Here is a 24,679-nt window from a genome sequence, read left to right as displayed (position 1 = left end):
TCGTAGGTGAGAGACCGCCGGCTTGCGCCCATGCCAAGCCTCGTACGGTGTCATCCCGTTGAGAGCCTTGGTGGGCGAGCGGTTGAGGATGTAAACCGCTGTCACCACCGCCTCTCCCCAGAAGACAGCTGGCATTCCTCTCTGCTTGAGGAGAGCCCGAGCCATCCCCACAACCGTCTGGTTGCGCCGCTCGACGACGCCGTTCTGCTGCGGGCTGTACGGCGCGGAGTAGTGACGCTGAACGCCCTCATCCGCGCAGTACGATGCGAACTCAGCCGCCGTGAATTCGCCGCCGTTGTCGGTGCGCAGCACGCGCAGCTTGCGGCCGCACTCCGCCTCCGCAGCGACCTGCACACGCCTGATGGCGTTCGCAGCCTCTCCCTTGCTGCCAAGGATCAGCACCCACATGTAGCGGGAGAGATCGTCGACGAGCAGCAAGAAGTAGCGTCGTCCTCCTGGTGTGGCTGGTGTCACCGGGCCACACAAGTCCCCATGCACGAGCTCGAGCCTCTCCTTGGCTCGGAAGCTCGACTGCTGGGGAAAGGGGAGTCATCTCTGCTTTGTCAACACGCAGACATCGCAGAATTGCTCCACATGGTCAAGGCACGGCAGGCCTCGTACCATCTCCTTGGCGCTGAGCCGCTTCAGGGCTTCGAAGTTAAGGTGCCCGAAGCGCTCGTGCCACTGCCATGCCCCGTCGTCTCGACGAGCAGCAAGGCAGCAAGGTTGTGCCACCTTCACATTGAGGATGTAAAGCCGATTTGCACTCCTGCGTACCTTGGCAAGAAGGCGACGAGAGGGATCCCAGATCCTCATGACTCCGTGCTCGACCTCCACGCGCGAACCGTTCTCATCCAGCTGTCCCAAGCTGATGATAGAGTTCCTCAACGCGGGGATGTAGTAGACTCCGGTGAGCAGCCTGTGCTCACCAGACGCGGCGGTGAAGACGACTGAGCCGGCGCCCTTGATCTCTACGCCGGAGGCGTCCCCAAACTTGACGGAGCCTCGGACGCTAGAGTCAAGCTCGGTGAAGAACTCCCGTCGGCCGGTCATGTGATGAGTGGCGCCGGTGTCGAGGCACCATCCTTCGATCATGTCCTTGTTGGAGCCGTCGCCGAGGAAAGCGCGTGCTTTCGACTCATCAAGGTGGAGGAGTGCCGCTGCGGCCGGTGCCGCTGGAGATGGCTCGATGCTTGCATGTGCCAGGAGCAGGGCCTCCTCCTCCGCCTCCGCTTGTGCGACGTTGGCCTGGCCACGTCGTGGCTGCCGACAATCCCTGGCCCAGTGGCCAAGCTTGCCGCAGTTGTGGCAGCCGTCGTCTCGTGCCGGCTTCTTGTTGCCGACGGCGCCGCCTTGGGCACCTCCACGTGCACCACCCTCAGCATGTCCTCGCGCCCCGGCCTGGGCGCCTCCACGCGCCTTGCGCGGCTTGCCGCGTTTGCGGCCTCGTGTCGAGGAGGACTCCCCCTGCTTCTTGTCACCCTGGCAGGCCTCCCACTGCTCCCGAGTGAGATGTAGCTTCCCGCCGATAGTGATAGGCCCAGAGAGAGCCTGTGGTTCGTCGCCGTCGACCACCTTGAGGCGACCAATCGCCTCTTCGATCGTCATTGTGGAGAGGTCTAGCAGAGACTCGATCGAGTGAGCAATCTGCCTGTACTTCTCGGGGATGCAACGGAAGAGCTTCTCAACAGCTCTCTCCTCATCGTAGGTGTCATCGCCGAACTGCACCATCTTCTGCAACAGAGTGTTGAGGCGGAGAGCAAAGTCATCAACATCCTCACCTGGCTTGAAGGTCAGGTTCTCCCACTCCTTGCGAAGTGCCTGCAGTGTGGTCTTGCGGGCACGATCGCTGCCGATGCGGGTCGCAGCGATGGCGTCCCAGGCCTCCTTGGCAGTCCGCTTCTGGGAAAGCGAAAACTGCATCTCGGGCGGGACTGCAGCAATGAGAGCATCCAGCGCCCGCCGATCCTCGTGGTAGTCGACGTCGTCGTAACGAACTGCTTCCCACATGTGGCGAACCTGGAGCCGTACCCTCATCACCGCGGCCCACTCGACGTAGTTGGTCTTGGTGAGGGTAGGCCACCCACCGCCGAGACCGATGTCCCTGACAATGGCTTGGGCCATGCGACGACCATGGTACCGATCCGGGGAGGGAGAACCGCGCCGCCTGTAGAGGCCGCGATCTCCGTCGACTCGGTCGCCGCCGCCGGGAGCACCGCCGGCGCGTCTACGCCCGTCTGGGCTGCCGCCGCGTGCGCCCCCGCCTGGAGCGCCGTCAGCGTGTCGGCGCCTATCCGGGCTGCCACCACGCGCGCCCCCATGGGGATGCGCGGCTGCCCACTGTGCCGCCTGCTCTCGCGCTGCTTCCCTCGCCAGCCTGAGCTCGTCGTCGGTGTTGTCGTCGACAGAAGCAGAGCTGCCAGCTCTACTGCCGCGCAGAACCTCGAGCTCTGTTGCCGCCGCACGTGCAGCATCCGCCGCCTCCGCTGCTTCTACTTCCGCTCTCGCCGCTGCCAGTTCCGCCGCCGCCAACCGTGCTGCCCTCGCCGCTGTCGCTGCAGCCGCTGCTGCTGCTCGCTCGCGTTCTTGTGCCGCGGCGACCTCGGCCTCCTGCTGGCGCCGCGCACTCGAAGTGGCCGAGCGTAGGGACATGGTGGGCTAGTGAGGGGTCGCTGCGTGTGGAAGAGGCTGTCTCAGACGAAAGGCTGCTCGTCTGAGCAGGGGAGGAAGGAACAGTTGGAGCTCTTGCTACCGACTGAGTGTGGGGAGAGGCACGGGAAGGAGATGAGCACGAGATGTTTAGGCTGCAGGATAGTTTGCCTCTGATACCAATTGTAAGTAGAGGGACTCTAACTCTCATCAGAGGATGACACTATGAGTTGGGGCAATTTTCTGTTTATTTCTTCAAATACTACACAATGCCATACCCTTAGAGGGGCTGGGGACACATATTTATAGCCCTAGGGGCTGCACTACACTGCACTACACACAACACTACACGCTGCAGCACACAGGTGCTGTCCTTTAGATACTAAAGTGCAGTCAAAACAGCTGTGCTGCTACTGCTGTCCTCTGCTGTGCTGCTACTGCTGTCCTGCGCAGTCAAAAGACTGCAGCTGCATGCTGTCCTGCTGCAACTGCTGCTGTCCTGCAGCAGTCAAAAGGTTGCTGCTGCTGCGCAGTCAAAAGACTGCTGCTACTGCTGTCCTGCGCAGTCAAAAGACTGCTGCATGTTGTCCTGCTGCAACTGCTGCTGTCCTGCAGCAGTCAAAAACTGCAACTGCTGCTGACCACATGACTTATTCCATCATGTGCGACGTTGGTCTGGCCACGTCGTGGCTGTCGACAGTCCCTGTCCCAGTGGCCAAGCTTGCCGCAGTTGTGACAACCGTCGTCTCGTGCCGGCTTCTTGTTGCCGACGGCGCCGCCTTGGGCACCACCCTCAGCATGTCCTCGCGCCCCGGCCTGGGCGCCTCCACGCGCCTTGCGCGTGTAATACCCCAGGTGTTACGTGAACTAAAACTCTGATATGTCATCATAAGCATTTGCATTAACTTGCTTGTTACACCTAGAATGCATTCACCAGATCAAAATTTTACAATAAGGTGATGTTGTGTGGAGAGTAGAGGACCTAGTTAAGGACCTAAGCTAAACAGGAGTAGGTCATCCCTTGAGCATGTAACAAATTGACTTGGAGTTTTGAAGTGCTAAAGGCAATTCCTAGAGTCTATAGAAAATTTGTTTTCAAAGATAGATCAAGTGGAAGAAATACTTGGACCGAAGGATTAACTTCAAAATCCTAAGGCTTGAAAACCTTGATTGGAATTGAGTGTAAGCAAACAACTCCTAAATCAAGGATACTTTGGACCTGAGTTCTATAAGCCAAAGTTGAATTTGAGATTAAGGAGTAACTTTGCTTTAGGAGGATGGAGAAGTTTGATTTTGATATGTGGATTACAAGTGGTGAAGTACTTAGGGTGGTTGAGTATCTCTAAACTCTAAACTGGAGCCCAAAAGTTGATTTGGAGATTTAGCCACATTTTGCAAGAGGTCAAAATACCAAGGTGGTAGGATTTCCAAAGTTGCACAATTTCGTTATTTGGAGATTTCCATGTTGTGTGGAGAAATTTGGAGTAATTTGTAAAAGTTCAGCTTAGTTTCAGTTTTGGAGTTCCTGATAATAGCAGCAACTAGGCAATTTTAGTCCTTTGTAACTTTTGATCTAGAACCATTTTGAAGATGATCATTATAACAAAGTAATAGAGCTACATGAGGAGTATAAGTTTGGTTAAGTCATATAGCTCTAAAACTATTTGGAACTTTGAGTAAAACTGGTCCAAAGTAAAGCTGTCAAAAATTGTGGATTTCAGACTTAGTGAAATTCAGAGCATGAATTTCAGCATTTGGAGCAAGCTTTGGGCTAGTGTAGTTTGGAATCCAAGAGGTTTTGGTCAATGGTCACTATATCAAACTTGTAGAGGAGCTATAGAAGTATAAACTTTATTAAGCAACTTGCCCCTAGAAACATTTGGAACCCAGGCAAAAGAGTGGTTCTAAGTGGTGCTGCTATATTTCTGAATTTTCAGATTGGAAACAGTAACTGAAACTAAGTTTCAGTGTTTTGATGGTTGTTTGAAAGCTGGTTTGTGGCTAGCCTATAAAGTTTTAGGCTATAGTATTTGTAGATGAAATAAAGACCATATGATGGTGAATAATTTTCAGTAAGTGGGTATAGCATGATCCTACACGAAAAGTGGAGTAAAACTGGCTCAAAGTTGGACTGTCTATGGCTGAAACTGAATTTTATTCAGTTAGTGAAAACTGAATTTCAGTGAAAGTTTCTGAGTTTGGAGCCCATTTGTGACCCATTCATGTGGATTTCGACTAAGAAACACATAGTAAAGTTGTAGGCCATAACAAGGTGAATAAGTTTCTTGAAGAAAGATAGACTTGGTACTATATAAATCTGGGAGTAAAGTACCCTCTAATTTCCTTTGTCAGACTTGAGAGGTGCTGATTTAGTTGACTGTTGATGGCAGTTCTAGTGTGTTTTTACCCACCTTTGGAACCCTGTGGTAATTAGTATAAAGCGAGTTGAGTTAAAAAAATTATAGTAAAGTGAAATACCATATATAGGAGCACAAGTTTCCTTAAGTGGGTTTGGTCTGGTACTACACAAAGAAGGGAGTAAAATGGTCCCAAACATGTTCTGTCAGACTTGGTGATATGCTATTTCAGACTTTGAAATTGGATTTTCAGTGTTGTTGCTCAACTTCAGTGCACCACAACTCTTGTTCTGAGCATTTTAAGCCATGGAATGTTATACCAAGTAGGAAGGGCTATAAGTGAAGAATAGTTTTGGTTAAGGAAGATTGACCAGTTGACATATGGAATTGTGAGAAACCAAGGTTTGAAAAGGGAGGTCTGCAAGGGATCAGTGTTGTGCTGATTCAGTTCACTGTTGGTTTGGTTTAGTGTTTTTCCTTGGAATTCGGAGCTGTTTTGTGTCTGATCCAAGAGGTACAAGACTAAGGTCCCAACGGCAAATTGTTAGAGGGTTAGTTGGTGAACAAAGTTCATTAAGGTTGATTCCCTGTTGTGGTTTGAAACTGGGAGAAATGAAGGAGTGATGTTGTGAACTCAGTCAAGCAGTAGCAGTTTAGTGTGCTCCAAGAATATCTGAAGAAGATATTTTCATCCTTACTGTGGCTGCACTTGTATATATATCGCTGATGATATGGATGGAGAACATGGCTAAGCATCTAGAGATCTCTCCCAACTGAAAATATCCAGTTTTGGACTAGTTTGAACCTACTCAAAGATGCAGCCCTAGCTGTTGGGTTCCTAACCACGTGGGTGGATAAAGATCAGCGCCCTGCTGTATTTTGTTTGATTATGTGGATTGAAATAAAGGTACAGTGCATAACTAGGCTCTAGGCGTCTCATTTCTTTTCCCCTTGCTGAACGTATTTCAGTTGGGCTTGTTTGTGCCTATCCATAAATAGAGTCATATCTATTTTAATTGCTGTCTGCAAAACTAGACTAAAGGGATATTTGTGCTGGAGAGGTGTATGTGCATGATTGCGATGTGTGTTTGAGCTCACATCGTGCTGGCACCCTGAGAATTCTTCATCACAGTGACATAGACAGGTCCAGCGAACCTGCCCCAGCCCTATCCCTTACTTAAGTGCTGGTCCATGGAGCCCTGTTGTCTCGAGCTTTAGCTGGTTCCTTGGGCATCTCTGTGGTAGTGTGTGCAGGCCTGAGCTCGTCTCCCTAGCCTCCAAGTCAGCTTTGTTCAGTTCATCAAGTGCCACTCCATTGTCTGGTGACCACAGCAATCATCCTTCCACCTCGCTGTGGCCAGAGTATCTCGAGAAGTTTGTTACCCAGGTGAGCCTTGTTTGGTAATCTCCCTGAATTAGTGAAGCTCACCGAACTGGGTTTCCTAATTCTACTGCTGTGTGCTGCTCTGAACGGAGTTGCGCCGCCGCAGACCGGAGCCGTGAGCAGCCTCTACGTCGACCGAACAACTCACGCTTTCTCCGGCCGAGTCCTCGCAAGCACCGACAACTAGGTGAATCACTGAAGCTTCCTGAGTCGATTGTTTAAGCTCTACCGTGTGTATGCCTTGGAATTAGGATCACCGGGCCGAGGATCTTGCCGGTGTCATGGTCAGAGTGTGCAGGTGCTGGGCAGGGGTAGTGAAGCTCAGTACTTCGTTAACCTTGGCCGTAAACACGTGCTAGTGGTGGATTAGTGGCCGCAAGGGGTTAGCGCCGTCGCACCATGATTCGTTGTTCGCCGGAGTTGTATGCGGCGGCGTTGGGGCCGAGTTTTTGTGAAAGCAAAAAAAAACCAAGGGACTTAGGTGAGTGTGTTACCGAGGGTTCTCTCTGCAAAAGTGCTGGCGCGGGCTCCCGGCCACAGGCCAGCTTTGGCCTGGCAGTGGGCCGTGTGGGCCAGAGTCAGCCTAGGCTTAAATCGTTTCCCTTTATTATTTATCTGAGAGATTTGAAATGGTGCCAAAAATTGTAGAAAAATCCAAAAATAGCAAGACAAATTTTGTTGGATGTCTAGATTCATGAGCTCTCTGGTAAAGTTAGATTTAGGATTTTTAAGGCAGTTATAAAATATTAAGTGAATTAAAGGTGCTCTTCGAAGGACTATTGGAATTTTAGAAATAAGAGTTGAGCACCAAAAATCATGAAATTGTTTGGAGAAGCTTGTTATCAGAAGATGAACCCTTGGGCGAAGTTTGGAACTATTATATGATTTAGTTAGCAAACTAATTATTTCCCAAAAAGAAAAGGATTTCACCTATGAAATGAGGACACCTAGTAGTTTAGTGAAGTGAGGGACTTGCTTAAGAAGTTTTAAGCTTTGGATGAGATATAAGTTGGATTAGTTCCCTAGTTTACCTAAGTGAATTCAATTGGTCACTTCTATTGGATGCTAGGTTGTGCAGAAGTATGTGTATACTTGTCATGTACTTATTTAGGAGTGTTTATGTTCCCCACCTCTCCTTATGAGAGTTTGCATTTCATATCATAACATAAGCATACATGTATTTGTAATTGACTTGTAGAACACCTAGAAGAAGTGGTGTTTGAAGGAGTCTGCTCCAATGCCTGCTCATCAAGTGGATGGAGCTATCTAACTAAAGGTTGGGTAGAAGGATTTTGGGATCTTCTCTTGCAATAAGGCAAGCCCCGGTGCATTTACCCCTTCCTTGTATTTTTAAAAAGGCTTTTATACACTTAAGTCTAGTGAAATGTGCATTAAGTTTATAGGAATTGCTTGGAAACTATTTGATGCATTGACTACCTTGATATCCATGCCTTTATAGATACTTTTAATGAAGTATCAAAATTTGATTTACAAAAATACTTAGTCCTGCTTAGATCTTGTGGATAGAGGTTGTCTTTTGCAATAATGCCTAGCTCAAGGGTTATCCTGAGGAAGGATGGCTTCTACCTGCAAGAATATTTTCATTAGGTGCATGGTGGGATCTTACTGCAAAGTTCCCTATAATGCTCTTTTCATCCTTAGGAACACAAAACAATCCTAAGGGTGGAAGTACTTAACTCGAGACTTGGGCTAGGAACAGGTGATGCTCCACCCAGGTTAATTAAGGATTGGATGCGTATGTAGGCCTGTATGATCAAGGACTATCTTAACTGGCCACATGCCCTGGATATGGGACAGGGTAAGCTTGAACCCGACTATTCCATACGTGAAAAGACAACCGCGCACTGGGCGTGGGAGATGGTGGGAGTAGCGTGTACCCTCCTGGCTAGAGGCTGGACGGAGGAGTACTGTGCTCCCGGGTAGCGCGGACCGGTTCACGTTGTGGAGGATCTATGGGAACGGTTGACATATGCAAGGGTTGAGTGCTACATATGTCGTGTGGTTAGAGATCCTCAGCTGAGTAAATCGATTCGGATCGCCGTTATATCCCCGGAGAGTGAAGACTTGATCTCTGACCTGCAACCTAAGTCAGGATGTAAACATTATGAATAAAAAAGATGTTGTATTGATGAGATGGTGAAATTAGACTAGATGCAACTAGAGTCTATTAATATTTAATCTGGCGTTAAAATATTGAAAGTAAGGACTCACTTTAGTAAGTTATTTCTGCAAAACTATCTAAATTGATTCTTGCTAAAGCCTTCTCCTTGATTCCTATTTAACCAGCATATCCTTGAGAGTCATTTTTCCTTAATCGGATAAGACTTGCGAAAGTACACTTCGTACTTAGGGTTTTCGAACCCATGTTGTTGTAGGTGATGAGTACTCTAGATGTTCCTGAGGCTAGAGGGTGTTTCCAGTTCTAGAAGAAGATTAGTTAGGCTTATGTATAAGCTTTGGAGGGTTCCTACCTTCCTGCTATTGTAATAAGTTATGCACTTTGAGTATATCAGGACTTTTAATAAATGTAACTCTTCCTATGTAATAAACTTCAGTTTTAGAAATGAGAAGAATGTTTTATAAAGTCTTTCGCTCTTATCTCCGAAGTGTGTGTATTGAATGTGATTACTGTAATATGCATGTATGGTGGGAGATCCTTAGGATGATGAGTTCAAGTTGTTGAACTCGTGATAGCCTTGTTAAGTTACCTAGTACACGTGCATAGCCATCTGAGGCCATCAAGGCAAGGATTGGTGCACGTGGGCCCGATAACTTGGGAGGGCTGCCACAGCGCGGCTTGCCGCGTTTGCGGCCTCGTGTCGAGGAGGACTCCCCCTTCTTCTTGCCACCCTGGCAGGCCTCCCACTGCTCCCGAGTGAGATGTAGCTTCGCGCCGATAGTGATAGGCCCAGAGGGAGCCTGTGGTTCGTCGCCGTCGACCACCTTGAGACAACCTATCGCCTCTTCGATTGTCATCGTGGAGAGGTCTAGCAGAGACTCGATCGAGCGAGCAATCTGCTTGTACTTCTCGGGGATGCAATGGAAGAGCTTCTCAACAGCTATCTCTTCATCGTAGGTGTCGTCGCCGAACTACACCATCTTCTGCAACAGAGTGTTAAGGCGGAGAGCAAAGTCATCAACATCCTCAACTGGCTTGAAGGCCAGGTTCTCCCACTCCTTGCGAAGTGCCTGCAGTGTGGTCTTGCGGGCACGGTCGCTGCCGATGCGGGTCGCAGCGATGGCGTCCCAGGCCTCCTTGGCAGTCCACTTCTGCAAAAGCGAAAACTGCATCTCGGGCGGGACTGCAGCAATGAGGGCATCCAGCGCCCGTCGAGCCTCGTGGTAGTCGACGTCGCCATACCGAACTGTTTCCCACATGTGGCGAACCTGGAGCCGTACCCTCATCACCGCGGCCCACTCGACGTAGTTGGTCTTGGTGAGGGTAGGCCACCCACCGCTGGGACCGATGTCCCTGACAATGGCCTGGGCCATGCGGCGACCATGGTACCGATCCGAGGAGGGAGAGCCATGCCGCCTGTAGAGGCCGCGATCTCCGTTGACTCGGTCGCCGCCGCCGGGAGCACCGTCGGCGTGTCTACGCCCGTCTGGGTTGCCGCCGCGTGCGCCCTCAACCGGAGTGCCGTCAGCGCGTCGGCGCCTATCAGGGCTGCCGCCACGCGCGCCCCCATGGGGATGCGTGGCTGCCCACTATGTCGCCTGCTCTCGCGCTGCTTCCCTCGCCAGCCTGAGCTCTTCATCGGTGTTGTCGACGACAGAAGCAGAGCTGCCAGCTCTACTACCGCGCTGAACCTCGAGCTCTGCTCCGCCGCACGTGCAGCATCCGCCGCCTCCGCTGCTTCTACTTCCGCTCTCGCTGCTGCCAGTTCCGTCGCCGCCAGCCGTGCTGCCTCGCCGCTGTCGCTGCAGCCGCTGCTGCTGCTGCTCGCTCGCGTTCTTGTGCCGCGGCGACCTTGACCTCCTGCTGGCGCCGCGCACTCGAAGTGACCGAGCGTAGGGACATGGTGTGCTAGTGAGGGGTCGCTGCGTGTAGAAGAGGTTGTCTCAGACGAAAGGCTGCTCGTCTGAGCAGGAGAGGAAGGAACAGTTGGAGCTCTTGCTGCCGACTGAGTGTGGGGAGAGGCGTGGGAAGGAGATAAGCAAGAGATGTTTAGGCTGCAAGATAGTTTGGCTCTGATACCAATTGTAAACAATGGAACTCTTACTCTCATCAAGAGGATGACACCATGAGTTGGGGCAATTTCCTGTGTATTTCCTCAAACACTACACAATGTCATTGTCCTCTAGATGCTAAAAAGACTACAAAGGACAGTCAAAAAGCGACTGTTGTCCTCTAGATGCTAAAGAGACTATAGAGGACAGTCAAAAAGTGACTGATGTCCTCTAGATGCTAAAGAGACTACAGAGGACACCCAAAAAACGATTGTCGTCTTCTAGATGCTAAAGAGACTACAGAGAACAGTCAAAAAGCGACTGTTGTCCTCTAGATGCTCAAGACTTATTCCATCAGCATTAGAGTAATTTATGAATTTAATGTAAAAATAACTATTTGTGCATCATAAATTGAGAAATATTGAGAGCAACAAAAAACATCATTTATTTTGATTTGGCCTCTTGGTTTTGTCGTTTTTATAGTTAGTGAGCATCAACCCGACTAGTCAGTAAAATACTCCCGAAGTCACAACTATAGAACACATAGGCAGTGTTTGGTTCGAGAACCTACTTAGACGGAGCGGTTATATTTTGTGTTTGGTAGTCAGAATAGAGTCACTCTGTTTTTTGTTTGCTTCTAGAGTGAACAAGTAGAAGTTGAAGCTAATTTCAGATTAGGAGCATGGGTACAGATTCAAGACCACACTTCACATGCTACTTTTTGGCTTCAAACGGCCAAGGCCATGAGCGAGCACAGGGACTTGCCCACTTGCTCACATGGGGATTAGAAGCAAGGTCAGCAAATGGAGCAGTGTAGACGACGCACGGGTCGCGTGCTCGGCCACCGGTGAGCGGGGCGCAGGAGAACGACTGCCAGGTCACGGGCGCCATGGCCAGGGACAAACACGAGGAAGTGCTAGGAGCAAGAGCGCAGAGGAAGAGGACGAGCATACAGGGACGGGGAGAGGAGCCTTCGATCGTGAGCGCTCGGGTCCGGTAGTTTTTTAGGACTAGAGATGCAACATCTTGAGGGAATATTCCTAAATTAGAGCGGCTCCGTTCTCTCTAGATTCGAACCAAACACCTTTAGTACTAGGATGGAGTGGCTCCATCCTACTAAACTCTGCAACCAAACACTACCCTAGTATTAGATCAGGATCATACGCGAAAGGGCCTCTAGCTGAGTTGGTTAGGTGGTCTGAGTAACACTTCTCAGGTCCTGAGTTCGAAACCGGTAGGAGCGAATTTCAGGCTGAGGTTAAAAAAGGTCACTCGCTAGTTTCCCTGGTTGTGTGCACACAAGATGGACTAATCTATGGGGGGTGAATCCTCGTGTAGGGGCTGGGAGGGCTCAAAACATAAGTAAAGATTTGCCCTATAAGGGGGTGGACCCTCATGTGCACGAGGGCCAGCATTCGTCACCTTTCTCGGTCGGGACTCTAATTGAGCTTCTTCTTAATATGATACCGTGGGGACAATCTTTCCCCTACCGATCAAGTTTTTTTAGATCAAGATCATATGGAACCTTTCATTTTATATTAGACTTGGCATTTATATTACATGATCCTTCTAAGGGATGTTTATGTTAGCTCTAAATTTTATGGGCAAGAGATAGAGCATACATATCTATCATCATTTCTATCAACAGAAAATTTAAACTTGATTTGAATGCATGTGAACCTAACTTCAATTAAAACTTATATTTTTAGTGTCATAGCACCTTTGCTGGGAGTTAATTTGAAAAAATACTGTTTCAAAGACCATGATTTGAATGAGGAGATTGTTGAGCTAACCTGAGAGTTCAGAAGTGGTGTTAAACCTTGGAATATGTTTGATTGTTGAGTTGTCGATACCAATAGCTTTAAGGGCACCATCCTATATTTAACAGCATATAAACGTTCTTTAGCAGTGTCAGTGATGATAAGAAAAACATATATATGTTGCAAAACTAAATAGGAAGACAAGTGGTCAACTACCTCAGTGGTCAACTCACGTGACATATTTGTCCTAGATGAACTTACAGTTTCCTTTGAAATCTTACTACCAGATGCTTCTTGAAATGCATATATCTTCTGGAGCTCAAAAGATGAAAGAGCTTCACCATCTATCACTACTTTCTCAAGAGTCTGTATGGATCTAAGCCATTGCAACCAACCAGAAGGCATCACACACCCACTTATCTCTACTTTTTCTATTGGTGGAGATGAGAATGGCCCCAGAGGCTGCCAACATGACAGAACCATGTTACTCTCTTTTATTACATATTTCGCACACTTAGGCACAGATGGTTTGAAGACAAGCTTAGAGCATGATAGAACAGATAACTCCTCAAGATTGGGAAACATGAAACAGGGACTCTCATTGTTGGCTGACAAGAGTATAGACAGCTCTTCTAAATTCAGTGCTTCCAGTTTGAGGTGAGTCAATTTCCCCAAGGACACAGGCCCCCCAGAAAGACCCATCTCTAGATTTGTGAGGTTGGGCATATCTTTAATATGCAAGTAACGCAGATTTTGTAGATGGCCAATTGGAGGGAGAGCACTGCAGTTATGCAGGTGGAACAAACAAAGATTGACAAGGTATGGGAGTGAAGTCAGTTTGTTCATCATCCATGTAGGAAACACATTGCCTGTATATTTAACTAGCATAAAATGCTCCAGAGTCTCATTTGGTTGGAACTTCTCCAGCACTTCCTCATCTGTATATTCCAATAGTTGATCTTGAGCTGATTGGGACCTAGGAACCCATTCCAGCTTAAGGAAACAAACCTCCAGTCGATTCTGCAGATTCAACTGCTCAGCAATACGAAGGCCTCGGGAACCGCCTGTGATCTCTTTAATAACAAGCTCATCGGTTGTTGTGAGTGAGTGATAATCATAGTCAGCAGAGCACTCGGTGTGTCCTTGAAGAGAGGCCGCTAATACTGGGTCCATCGTCAGCACAGACTTGAGACTTGTAATTTTTGCTAATATACCTGGCCATGTTTGGTGTACATTAGAGGATGGATGCATTGGAGCACAACCAGTGAGGTTCAGTGTGTGCAACTTCTGAAGCCTTGCAAAAGACATAGGTATGTCAAGGGAAGTTTCTGACAGATCTAGATATTCTAAGTTGAACAAGTAACTAATAGATTCCAGGCAATCAACGGTAGGGAGGCAATGGGAAAGATTCAAAAACTTCAACTTATTGAAGTTTTCGAAATAGTATGGCTGAGTCTGAAGATTTAGGCACCGTTGTAGGTTCAGATACTCCAAATTGGTTGTTAGCATCTCAGTACTTACATGAAGTGCTTCACAGCCAGCCAGATCAAGAATTCGAAGGTACTTAATCATTGCAAAGGAGGGGGGGAGAATTCGAAGTCTACAACATCTCCGGAGTATAAGAACTTCCAGTTTCTCGAGGTTTGTAACAGATTCAGGAAACTGCTGAAGTTCATAGCAGCTTGATAGGTTCAGGAACCTAAGAAAATAAAGGTTACCAAAAGATTCTGGTAACTGCTTAAGGTTGAAACAACTAGATAGGCTTAGATCCTCCAAGTTCACTAAGTTACCAAATAAAGCAGGTAAGTGTCGCAGCATAGTGCATCTTGATAAATCCAAAATTCGAAGATTGATAAGGTTGCACAAAGAGTCTGGTAGCATAGCAATGCATCTGCAGCATGACAGTCGAAGTTGCTCAAGTCGTTGTAGATGACCAAGGGATAAAGGTAGGTTTTGAAGTTTATCACAACCTTGCATGTTTAAATATTTTAGGTTCTGTAAATTACCAATGAAAGAGGGTAATTCCTTCATACATGTTTTTGATAGATCCAGTACCTCAAGGTTTGTCAACCTACTCACCGGGAATGGCAATGTTTGTATCTGCACACCAGAAACATCAAGATATTTTAGACGCTTTAGACAACCTATAGAGGCTGGTAATTCTTCAATGCAACATCCACTAAGATTCAAAACACGCAAGTGCTTCAGTAATTCAAATGCTTCACGAGGAAATGTTATCGCCTCAGAGTTCATGATATGCAATGCCCTTGTCCTTGTCAGCGTTGAGTGGGAAAATGTTGACTGCACCCGGTAACATGTCAAGAGTGCATATTGGAAGGTTTGTCTTTTTGCACAGCCCTTTTGCATTTTGGTACCATCGAAAATTATAATATCATCACAAGCAACATGTCTTGCAAATTCATGGACAAAGTTATGAATGTAGAATGTTGTAGGAACTACTCTGTTATCCATTCCATAAACCTGAAAATGAATAGCACATAAATAAATGTAACAGAAGTGTTAGAATTAGAAACCCTAACCCTAATCCTGGAGTGGGAGTTAGGTCGGCCAAAGCCCGTTACAGTAGAGGTAAACAGGGAAATACAGGAAAACCCTAACATAACTCTAACAGTACTCTAACACCCCCGCAGTCGCAAATCTGTCTTGTACAGATGTTGAGACTGGATCGAAACTAAGTGAAAACACTAGATGGAAGTCCCTTGGTGAATATGTCGACGAACTGTGAAGTGGTCGGGACGCGGAGAACACGAACATCGCCAACGGCGACACGCTCGCGTATGAAGTGAAGGTCGATCTCCACGTGCTTCGTGTGCTGATGTTGCACGGGATTGGTGGAGAGGTAGACCGCGCTGATGTTGTCACAGTAGACGAGGGTGAAACGCTCGAGGAGGGGGGTTGTGGAGCTCCTGAATAAGCTGGCAGAGCCAAGAGGCCTCGGCCACGCCGTTGGCCACAGCGCAATACTAGGCCTCAGCGCTGAAGCGGAAGGCGAAAGGTTGTCGCTTCGAAGACCAAGAGACGAGGTCATGAGATTGACACCCAGAAACACGACGTAGCCGGATGTGGATCGACGTGTGTCAAGGCAGCCAACCCAGTCGGCGTAGGTGTAGACCACTAGCTCAAAAGTCGGGGAGGGTCGAAGGAGAAGCCCGAAGTCGATGAAGCCGTGAAAGTAGCAAAGAATCCGCTTGAGAGCAGTGAGATGGGGCTCCCGCAGCGTGTGCATGTGAAGGCACACCTGCTGAACGACGTAGACGATGTCAGACCGAGTGAACATGAGGTATTGGAGGGCGCCGATGAGGCTCTGGTAGGACGTCATGTCGCTGACCGGGGGGGGCGTCATCGTCGAAGAGCTTCGTCTGAGTGTAGACAGGCATGGAGCAGGGCTTGCAGTCAGACATTCCAACCCGCTCCTGAATGTTGAGGGCATACTGGCGCGGGTGGAGGAAGAGCCCTGGGGCCACCGCTCGATGGTAACCCCAAGGAAGTGATGGAGCGGCCCCAGGTCCTTTATCGCAAACTCGCGTTGAAGGGCGGCTATCGTGCGCTGGAGGAAGGCGGCACTGGACCCCGTGAGCACAATGTCGTCGACGTAGAGGAGGTATATGGTGTCGTTGCAATCCTGATGGATGAACAGGGACGTGTCCGACTTAGCCTTAACAAAGCCAAGGAAGACTAAGTAGCAGGCGAAGCAACTGTATAAAGCCCTCGGCGCCTGCTTGAGGTCGTACAGAGAGCGGTTCAGCTTCCACACCATTTTTTATATTATTTTTTGTGCTTGATGACCATCACAACCATGTGGACTAACTAGTTTGCCAAGTCTTTGATTCACAGGTCCATAAGATCAACTTCAGAGTTTCTAAGTTAGAAATAGCTCAAACCCAGCCGTGTAGGGTTAAAACTTGGAATATATGAACTAGCAATAGTTCTATACTTTGGATAAGTTCTAAATACCCCAAGGAACATATTTGACACATCTAGAAGGGTTGGATAGCTCAATTTCAACAATTCACTCTTTTGGAGCTAGTTTGAGCTAAAAACAGGGATATGAGTTAGTAAAATTAAAATATCCAAGATTTATGACTTAGATTAGTTAGATTGCCACTGGATATGTTTGTCTAAGTCATAGGAACATCCTCTAGACCAGTCAAATTCATTTGAAGAAGAATTGGACAAGTTTGCAAATTTAGTCTGTAGTCTGGAGCACCAAACCGCATATGCAGAGAAGGCAGAGAAGAGCCCCTCACTAGAGACTTGGTAAGGGGTAGAGACCATTTTCACATCTACCACGAAGCAGAACCTTACTTGTGTCTATATCCTTAATTAGAAAATGATAAGAAAAAATTCAAGTAAGACATGATTGTCTTTAAAAAACAATGGACTGAGACTAGATTCTTTGGCCCGAGGAACATCTAAGCCATTGTTGATATACAAGATTTTTAACAGGGGTATCAATAACAACATGACCAATGTCGTCAATGTTCATACATGCCCCACTGGCTGTGAGGATCTGATCTGTCCCCTTGTACTTGCTAGTTGATATGGACTGATAGCTTGTCTAGGTCGGATCTAACATGATCTATTGTTGTTGTGTCAATGTACCAATTGGTGTCGACACCATAGCCACCATGGGTGGCTGCAGCTACAGTCTTGGTGTTGGAGGTGTAACTCTCATCGTAGCGGTACTAGCAGTTGAGGGTAATATGCCCTACCTTGTCGTTGACTTGACATATCTTATCAGTGTGTCGAGATTGTGGACGTCCATCAGACGAAGATGACAATGGACCTTGGTAGCCACCACGGCCACCAAGACCACCACGCCCTCTGCCTCAACCATGGCCACAGTCGCGGTTATTTCCATGCCCTCGACCAACAACATTAGCAGAGGCTTGATGACCTCCATGAAGTATATTTATCCTGGTGTCAAAACTGAGAAGTTGGGAGGTGGCTTCAGCTACAGTGACATGCTCAACATGAGCCACCAAAGCAAGGACCATCGGGATGTACTCTTCATCAAGGTCCGCCAAAATGTACGAGAAGAGTTCTTCATCATGAACAGTCTTCTTTGTGGATGTCATCTCATCTGCAAGAGATTTCATCATGGCTTTGTATTCAGCCATTGTCACATTACCTTTTCTTGTAGTTGTCAGGGTAATCCATGTGTTCACGGTTCAGGCTCTTAACTGCAACACGTAGGTCTTCTGCAATTTTGACCACACCTCATAGGGTGTTTAGTAGATGGCAAGCTGGCCCATGACTTCTTGAGTCATGGATGTCATGAGGAAGCTAAGGACCTGCTCGAGCGCGACCCATCTGATGTAATCCAGGTTGACGTCGTCGATCATCTTGCCATCCTGATGACGGAGATCTTTTGACCGGGCGCTACAATCGTGTCATCTAGGTCACCTTGTAGTTGTGCACCTAAGGATGGAGAGAACTTGTGTTTTCTAGAGCGCGAAGATGGTATTGTTGAGCTTTACAACAACGCTTTCCCCTAGAAGAGGCGTTGGTACTACAGAGCTAGATGATGCCATGGGATCTTGTCGCCGATGAGGTTGATATCGACTTGCTCTTGATCAGGACGTCGACCAGTGGCGGAGCTCAGTAAAAATGACGCCCCAAACCACTCTATAAAACTCGAAAATCGCCCTAAATAGCTTTCCAAAATATTGTATAGCTAAATATATCGCTAAAATCATAATACATTACAAACACAGACTAACATAGTGTTTATATCAATTCAGCGCCTAAAAATGCAACAAACTTAATAAAAAGATAAAAGTATCTAATTAAAGGAAATTTGGCCCTTCCTTATCTCTAATAGCTTCATCAATATTGTTATATTAGCACGTGAATTTAAACATACACATTGGAAGTTAAACATTTGCAATAAATGAGAGATGGTAATACAACAATTGAGCACAAAACATACCACTTAACTTTTTGGAGGTAGCTTTCTAATACGATTACAAATTAACAATGTAACACTTAATAATCTAGTACACAAGTAGTGAAAAGGGAAGGACAAAGGAGAATCACTCATTGTGCACTGCGGCCTTGGATTGTTGGCCAGTTGAGCCCATTGCGCTGGCAGTTTGCAACACTGTCCACTGTGCATTGCGGAGTTTGAACAGAGAGGGGAGATGGAGAGGTGTGGGGCAGTTGGACATCGAGGAGAGCAGGAACAGCCGGCGCCTGGCGTCGTGGACAGCAGGACATGGAGGGCCGAAACTCGGAGGAGAGTCTGGCGCCCGACGCGGCACTGTGGGTTGTGGCCACCGCGGCATGGAGATGGTGGAGTGGAGCCGGCCGAGCCACGGAGTGAAGCCACAGCCACCGGCAAGGGGCACATGGTACGACCGCGGCGCATCCGTGCTCGTGGACCGTATATGGCACAGGTCATCGCCGCGGACTGTGAACAGTGGATCCGCGGAGGCGAGTGCGGAGGCGGCGGTGGTAGAACACGCGCTGTGGTGAGGGAACCAGCCGCTAGGGGAAGTGGAATGTGGAAGGGGTTATTGGGCCTGCTTTTTTGGGCTAAAATACCACTAGGTATAAATGGTTTTTTAGGCCTCGACCCGAGCCACGTCCCAGGTGGCCTAGGGCCCAAATCCACCCCTGACGTCGACTAATAGATGAAGTGGCTCTGATATTATAAAAGAAACACAACAACAAGATATTAAATTGCTTCCATTGACCTCTAGGGTTGATTGGCTATATAAGCAAAAACCAACTGTTACAAGAGGAATCTTATTCGGTTAGGACATCCCAACTGACTCTTGACTCTAAATAAACTGAACAAATGCGATAGTGTTATATTTTATCTCTAACCTCTAATCCAAGTCGGTTTCTAATCTAGCCCAAGGGAATCCTAGACAACTAAGGTCATAGCTTATGTATAGCATATTCTAACACTCCGAATAGATTATAGGCCACAGTTAGTAACCAGGTTCTTGGATCGATAGGATCAAGGAACGGGAACGTGGGTTTTAACATTACGGGAACGAGATTGTTCCCACGCTCCCGGAACGAGGAACGTGACCACGTTCCCAATTCCTGGCCGCCACACGTTCCAAATTTAAAGTAGATTTTCAGTAAATATCTCACAAGTGAAAAACATACAAGAACATGGAATTAATCATTAAAAGAATGATTAAGTATACATTAATCTTTAAGTTGTGATTGTATTAGTTTAAGGCTTGAAGGCATACTAGACATGAAAAGGATGACTCCCAAGTTAATAAGTATGTAGTAACTTACTGAGTGTGTATCTCGAACTTGGAGAAAATATATTGACAAAAAGTCCTGGATGCACATCTCTCCATTCACATAAGGAGGCAAGGAGTCATGTTTTGATCCAATAATCTCGAGTGCAATCCACTGTTGGATCAGTTTTTCCTTATCTATTGTAGACCCTTTAGGAAATATGGATAAATATAGAAAGCACAATTTAATAGTTGAGGAGAAGTCATTGTATATTTGATATAATGGTGAAAACAATTCTATTTTAGTGGCAACTCTTCTTTCTAGTTTCCATATCTCTTCATCCCTTGCAGCTAACCACACATTTGTGACTTCATTTTGTACAACTAAACCAAGAGAATGAGTCAATAATGGTATTCCCTCACACCTTTTTACTATTTCCTTTCCGATTTTCTTAAGGTCAGTGTTATCACCATCACAATTCCCAAAAGCCTTTTGAGAAAATATTTTCCAACTGTCGTCTTCAGATAAAGGACACAACTTGTACGGTGGAATGGTGTGCAGTAGTTCTGCAGTTATTTCGCTGGAGGTCGTCACTAAAACCTTGATAGACTCATTTGTACCCTTCAGCATTTCCTTCAATTCATCCAACTGGTTTTTATCTGTGCTAGAAAGGTCATCCAAGACAATCAGACAATGTTTTTCATGGAGTGCCTCTTGCAAACACCTCTTTAGCAACTGAAAGTTTTCCTGGATCTCCATGTCCGTACGAACATCTAAAAGCTTTTCTTCTCTATGATTACATTGCGAGATTATATCACTAGCAATCATTTTTATGTTTAGTTTCCTATTTAAGGATATCCAGATACGAAGATCAAAATCCCAACCTTCTCCCTGGTCAAGGAAAATTAATCTAGCAAGAGTTGTTTTCCCCAACCCCACGAGGCCAAGAATGGGAATGATTGAGAACTTTTGTGCATTACTTTGCAAGATCATGTCCTTTATCTTTGCTTTGTCATTATCTCTTCCAACGACTGCAGCTCTATCAAATGCTTCATTATCAAATCTCTCAACATCAGGAAAAGGGTACTGCATCAAACTGAAGATGACAGAATCTTTTACTAAAAAGTCCAACCTTCTTTTGATTGTCTTCATTCTGTCCGCTCTTGTACTATGCATGAGAAACGAACATGAACAGCACCATCTTGTTTCCTGTAATTTTATTTAAAATGACCACAAAGACGATCAGCTTCTAGTTATGTGTCATGATGAGCATATCTTTCACAAAGAACTGCTAAATGAAGTATGAAAAAAATACTGCCTACATTCAAATTTGAATGATAGTTTCACAATAAGTTTAATAGTTAACATGTTTACTACACATTTAGGATTTCATGGGCAGAGCGGATTAGGTCCACAACCTCCTAGATTAGTTTACATTCAGATCATATCTTGAAGGTTAATCCTCGTTTAGACAAAGGTTTAGTAATTAACTACAGAAATAGATAGAAAAAAAGATAGTTTTCTCATACTTTTCGAATTAAGTGTTCTTTTGATATTATTTTGTGTAGGTAGAGAAGGTGGCCCTTCGGATCAGCAGGGGCAGATCCGACTCGGGGCTGCAGGAGCAAGTCCCCTTACCCGCTGGAGCTCCACGGAGTTTATTGAGAGGCAGGACAGAGGGAAAAGAAAGGTTCTGGAGATGAGGAAGACAGATAACCCCTTGAGATTCATTTTTGCATTATGCATCGACTTATGTGTCAGTAATAAATTTTAAGAAAACTTTAAAACATCTACACCAACTTTGCACGCATTTGCAATAGTCAGTGTTTTTAACGGATATTCAATCATAAAACTAGGTTCAAAATGTAGGGCCCGAAAAGGTTAAAACTTGCCAACCTTAGGCTGTAGTATTTACTATTACAATGTCCGTTGGTTACGATAGCATATAAATTATTTGATGAAATGTTAGACATAGCGATTACGTGAAAACGATATTCATGTGCAGATACTACTCTTTTGTCATAAATATTTGCATAACTCATATCTTCTCAAACTAATTTTATTAGACCACTGTTGTGCGGCTCGACGGAAGGAGGGAGGTACGATAAGGGCTTGTGGCAGCAAGGAAAATGGAGGGATTGGAGGGGCTCGACAATCAAACAAGCTCAAGTAATTCGCACTAAAAATTTTATATAAATATCAATTCTAAAATAATGGAAGAAGGACTTGCATCGGCAATAATTTTAAGGATCTATGAACCAAACCTCTCCAACTGCAACGCAGCCGCTCATCTGAGATTCCATGCTATTGTGGTCTTCCAATTCATCGACCAGATCCTCAACATCGTACGCGACCTGCTTGATATCCCCCATCCATTCTTGCAGCTCCGGACGGATCTCCAGGCTAACCAGCATATCTTGCAACCTCGCCAGAGTTGTCCACACATGCGCTAGGTCCCCGTCTATATTCGGGGGCACCTCCAGCCGGCAAGCGGCGGACCCCAGCCTGCGCAGCAGCCGGTCCACCACGGCTGCGGCGTGACCATGCGGCATGGCGATTTCGATGGAGGGGCGAGAGCCGCAACAGGTGAAATGGTTGGCCAGCGGCAGTAGCTCCGAGACGGGCGAGTGGCGACCGGCGAAGATTAGCATCTTCGCGATTGGTGGGCGGAACGTAACGGGATTGTTTCTTTAATTTATATAAATTTTGATTAGCCGAAACGATTCCGGATACAATCCAACGTAATTGAACATGGTCTCACTAGTCTCTGATAAATGGATATCATCATCGAGGACACATGGCTAAAGAGAGTCTCCCATAAATGGATATCGACATCGAGGACATGAAAAACCATGGGAACATTCTGTTTCTATATTTATTTAAAAAAATGAAACCATCCTTGCCGGCGTTTCGAGACCGAGGGTCCCTAGGCCGACGAGTGAAATGTCGTCGCGTGCCCTAGTCCAGATGGGTCGGCGCGAGGCCGAGCGCGAAGGGGGGAAGGAAAGGCAGCCGGAGGCAGGCGTGAGAGAGGTGGAAATCCCGCGGCCTTCGTGTTCGTCCCGCGCCCAGATCGGGTGCGCTTGCAGTAGGGGGTTACAAGCGTCCACGCGGGAGAGGGAGCGAGCGGCCTCACGCGAGCGCCTGTCCCGTCCTCGTCCCCGCGCGGCCAACCCTCTGTAAGAGGGCCCTGGTCCTTCTTTTTATAGGCGTAAGGAGAGGATCCAGATGTACAATGGGGGTGTAGCAGAGTGCTACGTGTCTAGCGGAGGAGAGCTAGCGCCCTAAGTACATGTCGTCGTGGCAGCCGGAGAGGTTTTGGCACCCGGTTCGTGTGGTGTCGTGGCCGTCGGAAGAGCGCTGGAGCCTGGCGGAAGGACAGCTGTCGGGGCTGTCGAGTCCTTGCTGACGTCCTCTTGCTTCCGTAAGGGGGCTGAGAGCCGCCGTCGTCACAGAGCGCGCGGGGCGCCATCATTGCCTATCTGGCGGAGCGAGCCAGATGGGACGCCGGTCTTGTTCCCCGTAGCCTGAGTCAGCTTGGGGTAGGGTAATGATGGCGCCTCCTATCGACGTGGTCGGTCTGCGCCCTAGGTTGGGCGATGTGGAGGCTCCTCCGAGGTCGAGGTTGAGTCTGTCTTCCGTGGCCGTGGTCAAGTCCGAGCCCCTGGGTCGAGCGAGGCGGAGACCGTCGGCTGAGGCCAGGGTTGAGTCCGAGCCCTGGGGTCGGGCGAAGCGGAGTTCGTCGTCTTCTGGGGCTGAGCCCGAGTCCGAGCCCTGGGTCGGGCGGAGCGGAGTTCGTCGTCTTCCGGGGCTGAGCCCGAGTCCGAGCCCTGGGTCGGGCGGAGCGGAGTTCGTCGTCTTCTGGGGCTGAGCCCGAGTCCGAGCCCTCGGTCGGGCGAAGCAGAGTTCGTCGTCTTCCAGGGATGAGCCCAAGTCCGAGCCCTGAGTCGGGCGGAGCGGAGTTCGCCGTCTTCTGGGGCTGAGCCCAAGTCCGAGCCCTGGGTCGGGCGGAGCGGAGTTCGCCGTCTTCTGGGGCTGAGCCCAAGTCCGAGCCCTGGGTCGGGCGGAGCGGAGTTCGTCGTCTTCCAGGGCTGAGCCCAAGTCCGAGCCCTGGGTCGGGCGCAGCGGAGTTCGCCGTCTTCCGGGGCTGTGCCCAAGTCCGAGCCCTGGGTCGGGTGGAGCGGAGTTCGCCGTCTTCCGGGGCTGAGCCCAAGTCCGAGCCCTGGGTCGGGCGGAGCGGAGTTCGCCGTCTTCCGGGGCTGAGCCCAAGTCCGAGCCCTAGGTCGGGCGCAGCGGAGTTCGCCGTCTTCCGGGGCTGAGCCCAAGTCCGAGCCCTGGGTCGGGCGGAGCGGAGTTTCCTATGGTGCCTGAGGTCGGGCCTGACTGCCTGTCAGCCTCACTCTGTCGAGCGGCACAGCAGTCGGAGCGGCGCAGGCGGCGCTGTCCTTCTGTCAGGTCGGTCAGTGGAGCGGCGAAGTGACTGCGGTCACTTCGGCTCTGTCGACTGGAGGACGCGTGTCAGGATAAAGGTGTCAGGCCACCTTTGCATTAAATGCTCCTGCGATCTGGTCGGTTGGCGTGGCGATTTGGTCAGGGTTGCTTCTTGGCGAAGACAGGGCCTCGGACGAGCCGGAAGTATGTTCGTCGCTGGAGGGGGGCCTCGGGCGAGACGGAGATCCTCCGGGGTCGGCTGCCCGTGTCCGAGGCTAGGCTCGGGCGAGGCGTGATCGAGTCCCTCGAATGGACCGATCCCTGACTTAATCGCACCCATCAGGCCTTTGCAGCTTTATGCTGATGGGGGTTACCAGCTGAGAATTAGGAGACTTGAGGGTACCCCTAATTATGGTCCCCGACAGTAGCCCCCGAGCCTCGAAGGGAGTGTTAGCACTCGCTTGGAGGCTTTCGTCGCACTTTTTTGCAAGGGGACCAGCCTTTCTCGGTTGCGTTTTGTTCCGGTGGATGCGCGCGAGCGCACCCGCCAGGTGTAGCCCCCGAGGCCTCGGAGGAGTGGTTTGACTCCTCCGAGGTCTTAATGCCTCGCGTAATGCTTCGGCTGGTCTGGTCGTTCCCTCATGCGAGCTGGCCGTAGCCCGGGTGCACGGTCGGGTTCC

At 48.6% G+C, this 24,679-nt stretch overlaps 1 protein-coding gene, 1 long non-coding RNA gene and 1 other non-coding gene across 12 annotated transcripts in view; 1 reads left to right on the top strand and 2 right to left on the bottom strand.

Annotated features, from left to right (window-relative positions):
- Positions 1–22,468, bottom strand: part of LOC100383461 (uncharacterized) — a 37,764-nt gene extending 15,296 nt beyond the window's left edge. For 2 of the 8 annotated variants that reach the window (XM_008653507.3, XM_035960670.1), the window contains exons 1-4: positions 21,833–22,468; positions 19,623–20,777; positions 14,397–14,822; positions 12,375–12,456 (exon numbers count right to left, since the gene is read on the bottom strand). In XM_008653507.3, the coding sequence (XP_008651729.1) occupies positions 12,375–12,456; positions 14,397–14,822; positions 19,623–20,777; positions 21,833–22,219 (2,050 nt within the window). In that variant the 5' untranslated portion in view covers positions 22,220–22,468. Of the gene's footprint in view, positions 1–12,374; positions 12,457–12,557; positions 14,823–19,622; positions 20,778–21,832 lie in introns of all 8 variants that reach the window. The other 6 variants (XM_008653508.3, XM_035960671.1, XM_008653510.3 and 3 more) reach the window with 4 other exon arrangements.
- Positions 2,918–21,420, top strand: LOC109940840 (uncharacterized). 3 transcript variants are annotated; one of them, XR_002263535.1, is made up of 3 exons: positions 2,918–6,393; positions 6,497–6,577; positions 21,137–21,420. It is a non-coding gene; the product is annotated as an uncharacterized lncRNA (long non-coding RNA). The 3 variants fall into 3 exon arrangements; XR_002263534.1 differs by having other exon boundaries at positions 6,483–6,577; XR_002263533.1 differs by having other exon boundaries at positions 2,918–6,577.
- LOC111589837 (small nucleolar RNA Z247) lies at positions 17,284–17,422 on the bottom strand. The gene has a single exon (XR_004851672.1). It is a non-coding gene; the product is annotated as a small nucleolar RNA Z247 (small nucleolar RNA).
- Positions 22,469–24,679: the final 2,211 nt, after the last annotated feature.

Source organism: Zea mays, chromosome 7, assembly GCF_902167145.1.
Source record: "Zea mays cultivar B73 chromosome 7, Zm-B73-REFERENCE-NAM-5.0, whole genome shotgun sequence".
Lineage (NCBI taxonomy): Eukaryota > Viridiplantae > Streptophyta > Magnoliopsida > Poales > Poaceae > Zea > Zea mays.
Note: the sequence above shows the minus strand (reverse complement) of the source record. Positions and strands in the feature narration are given on the sequence as shown.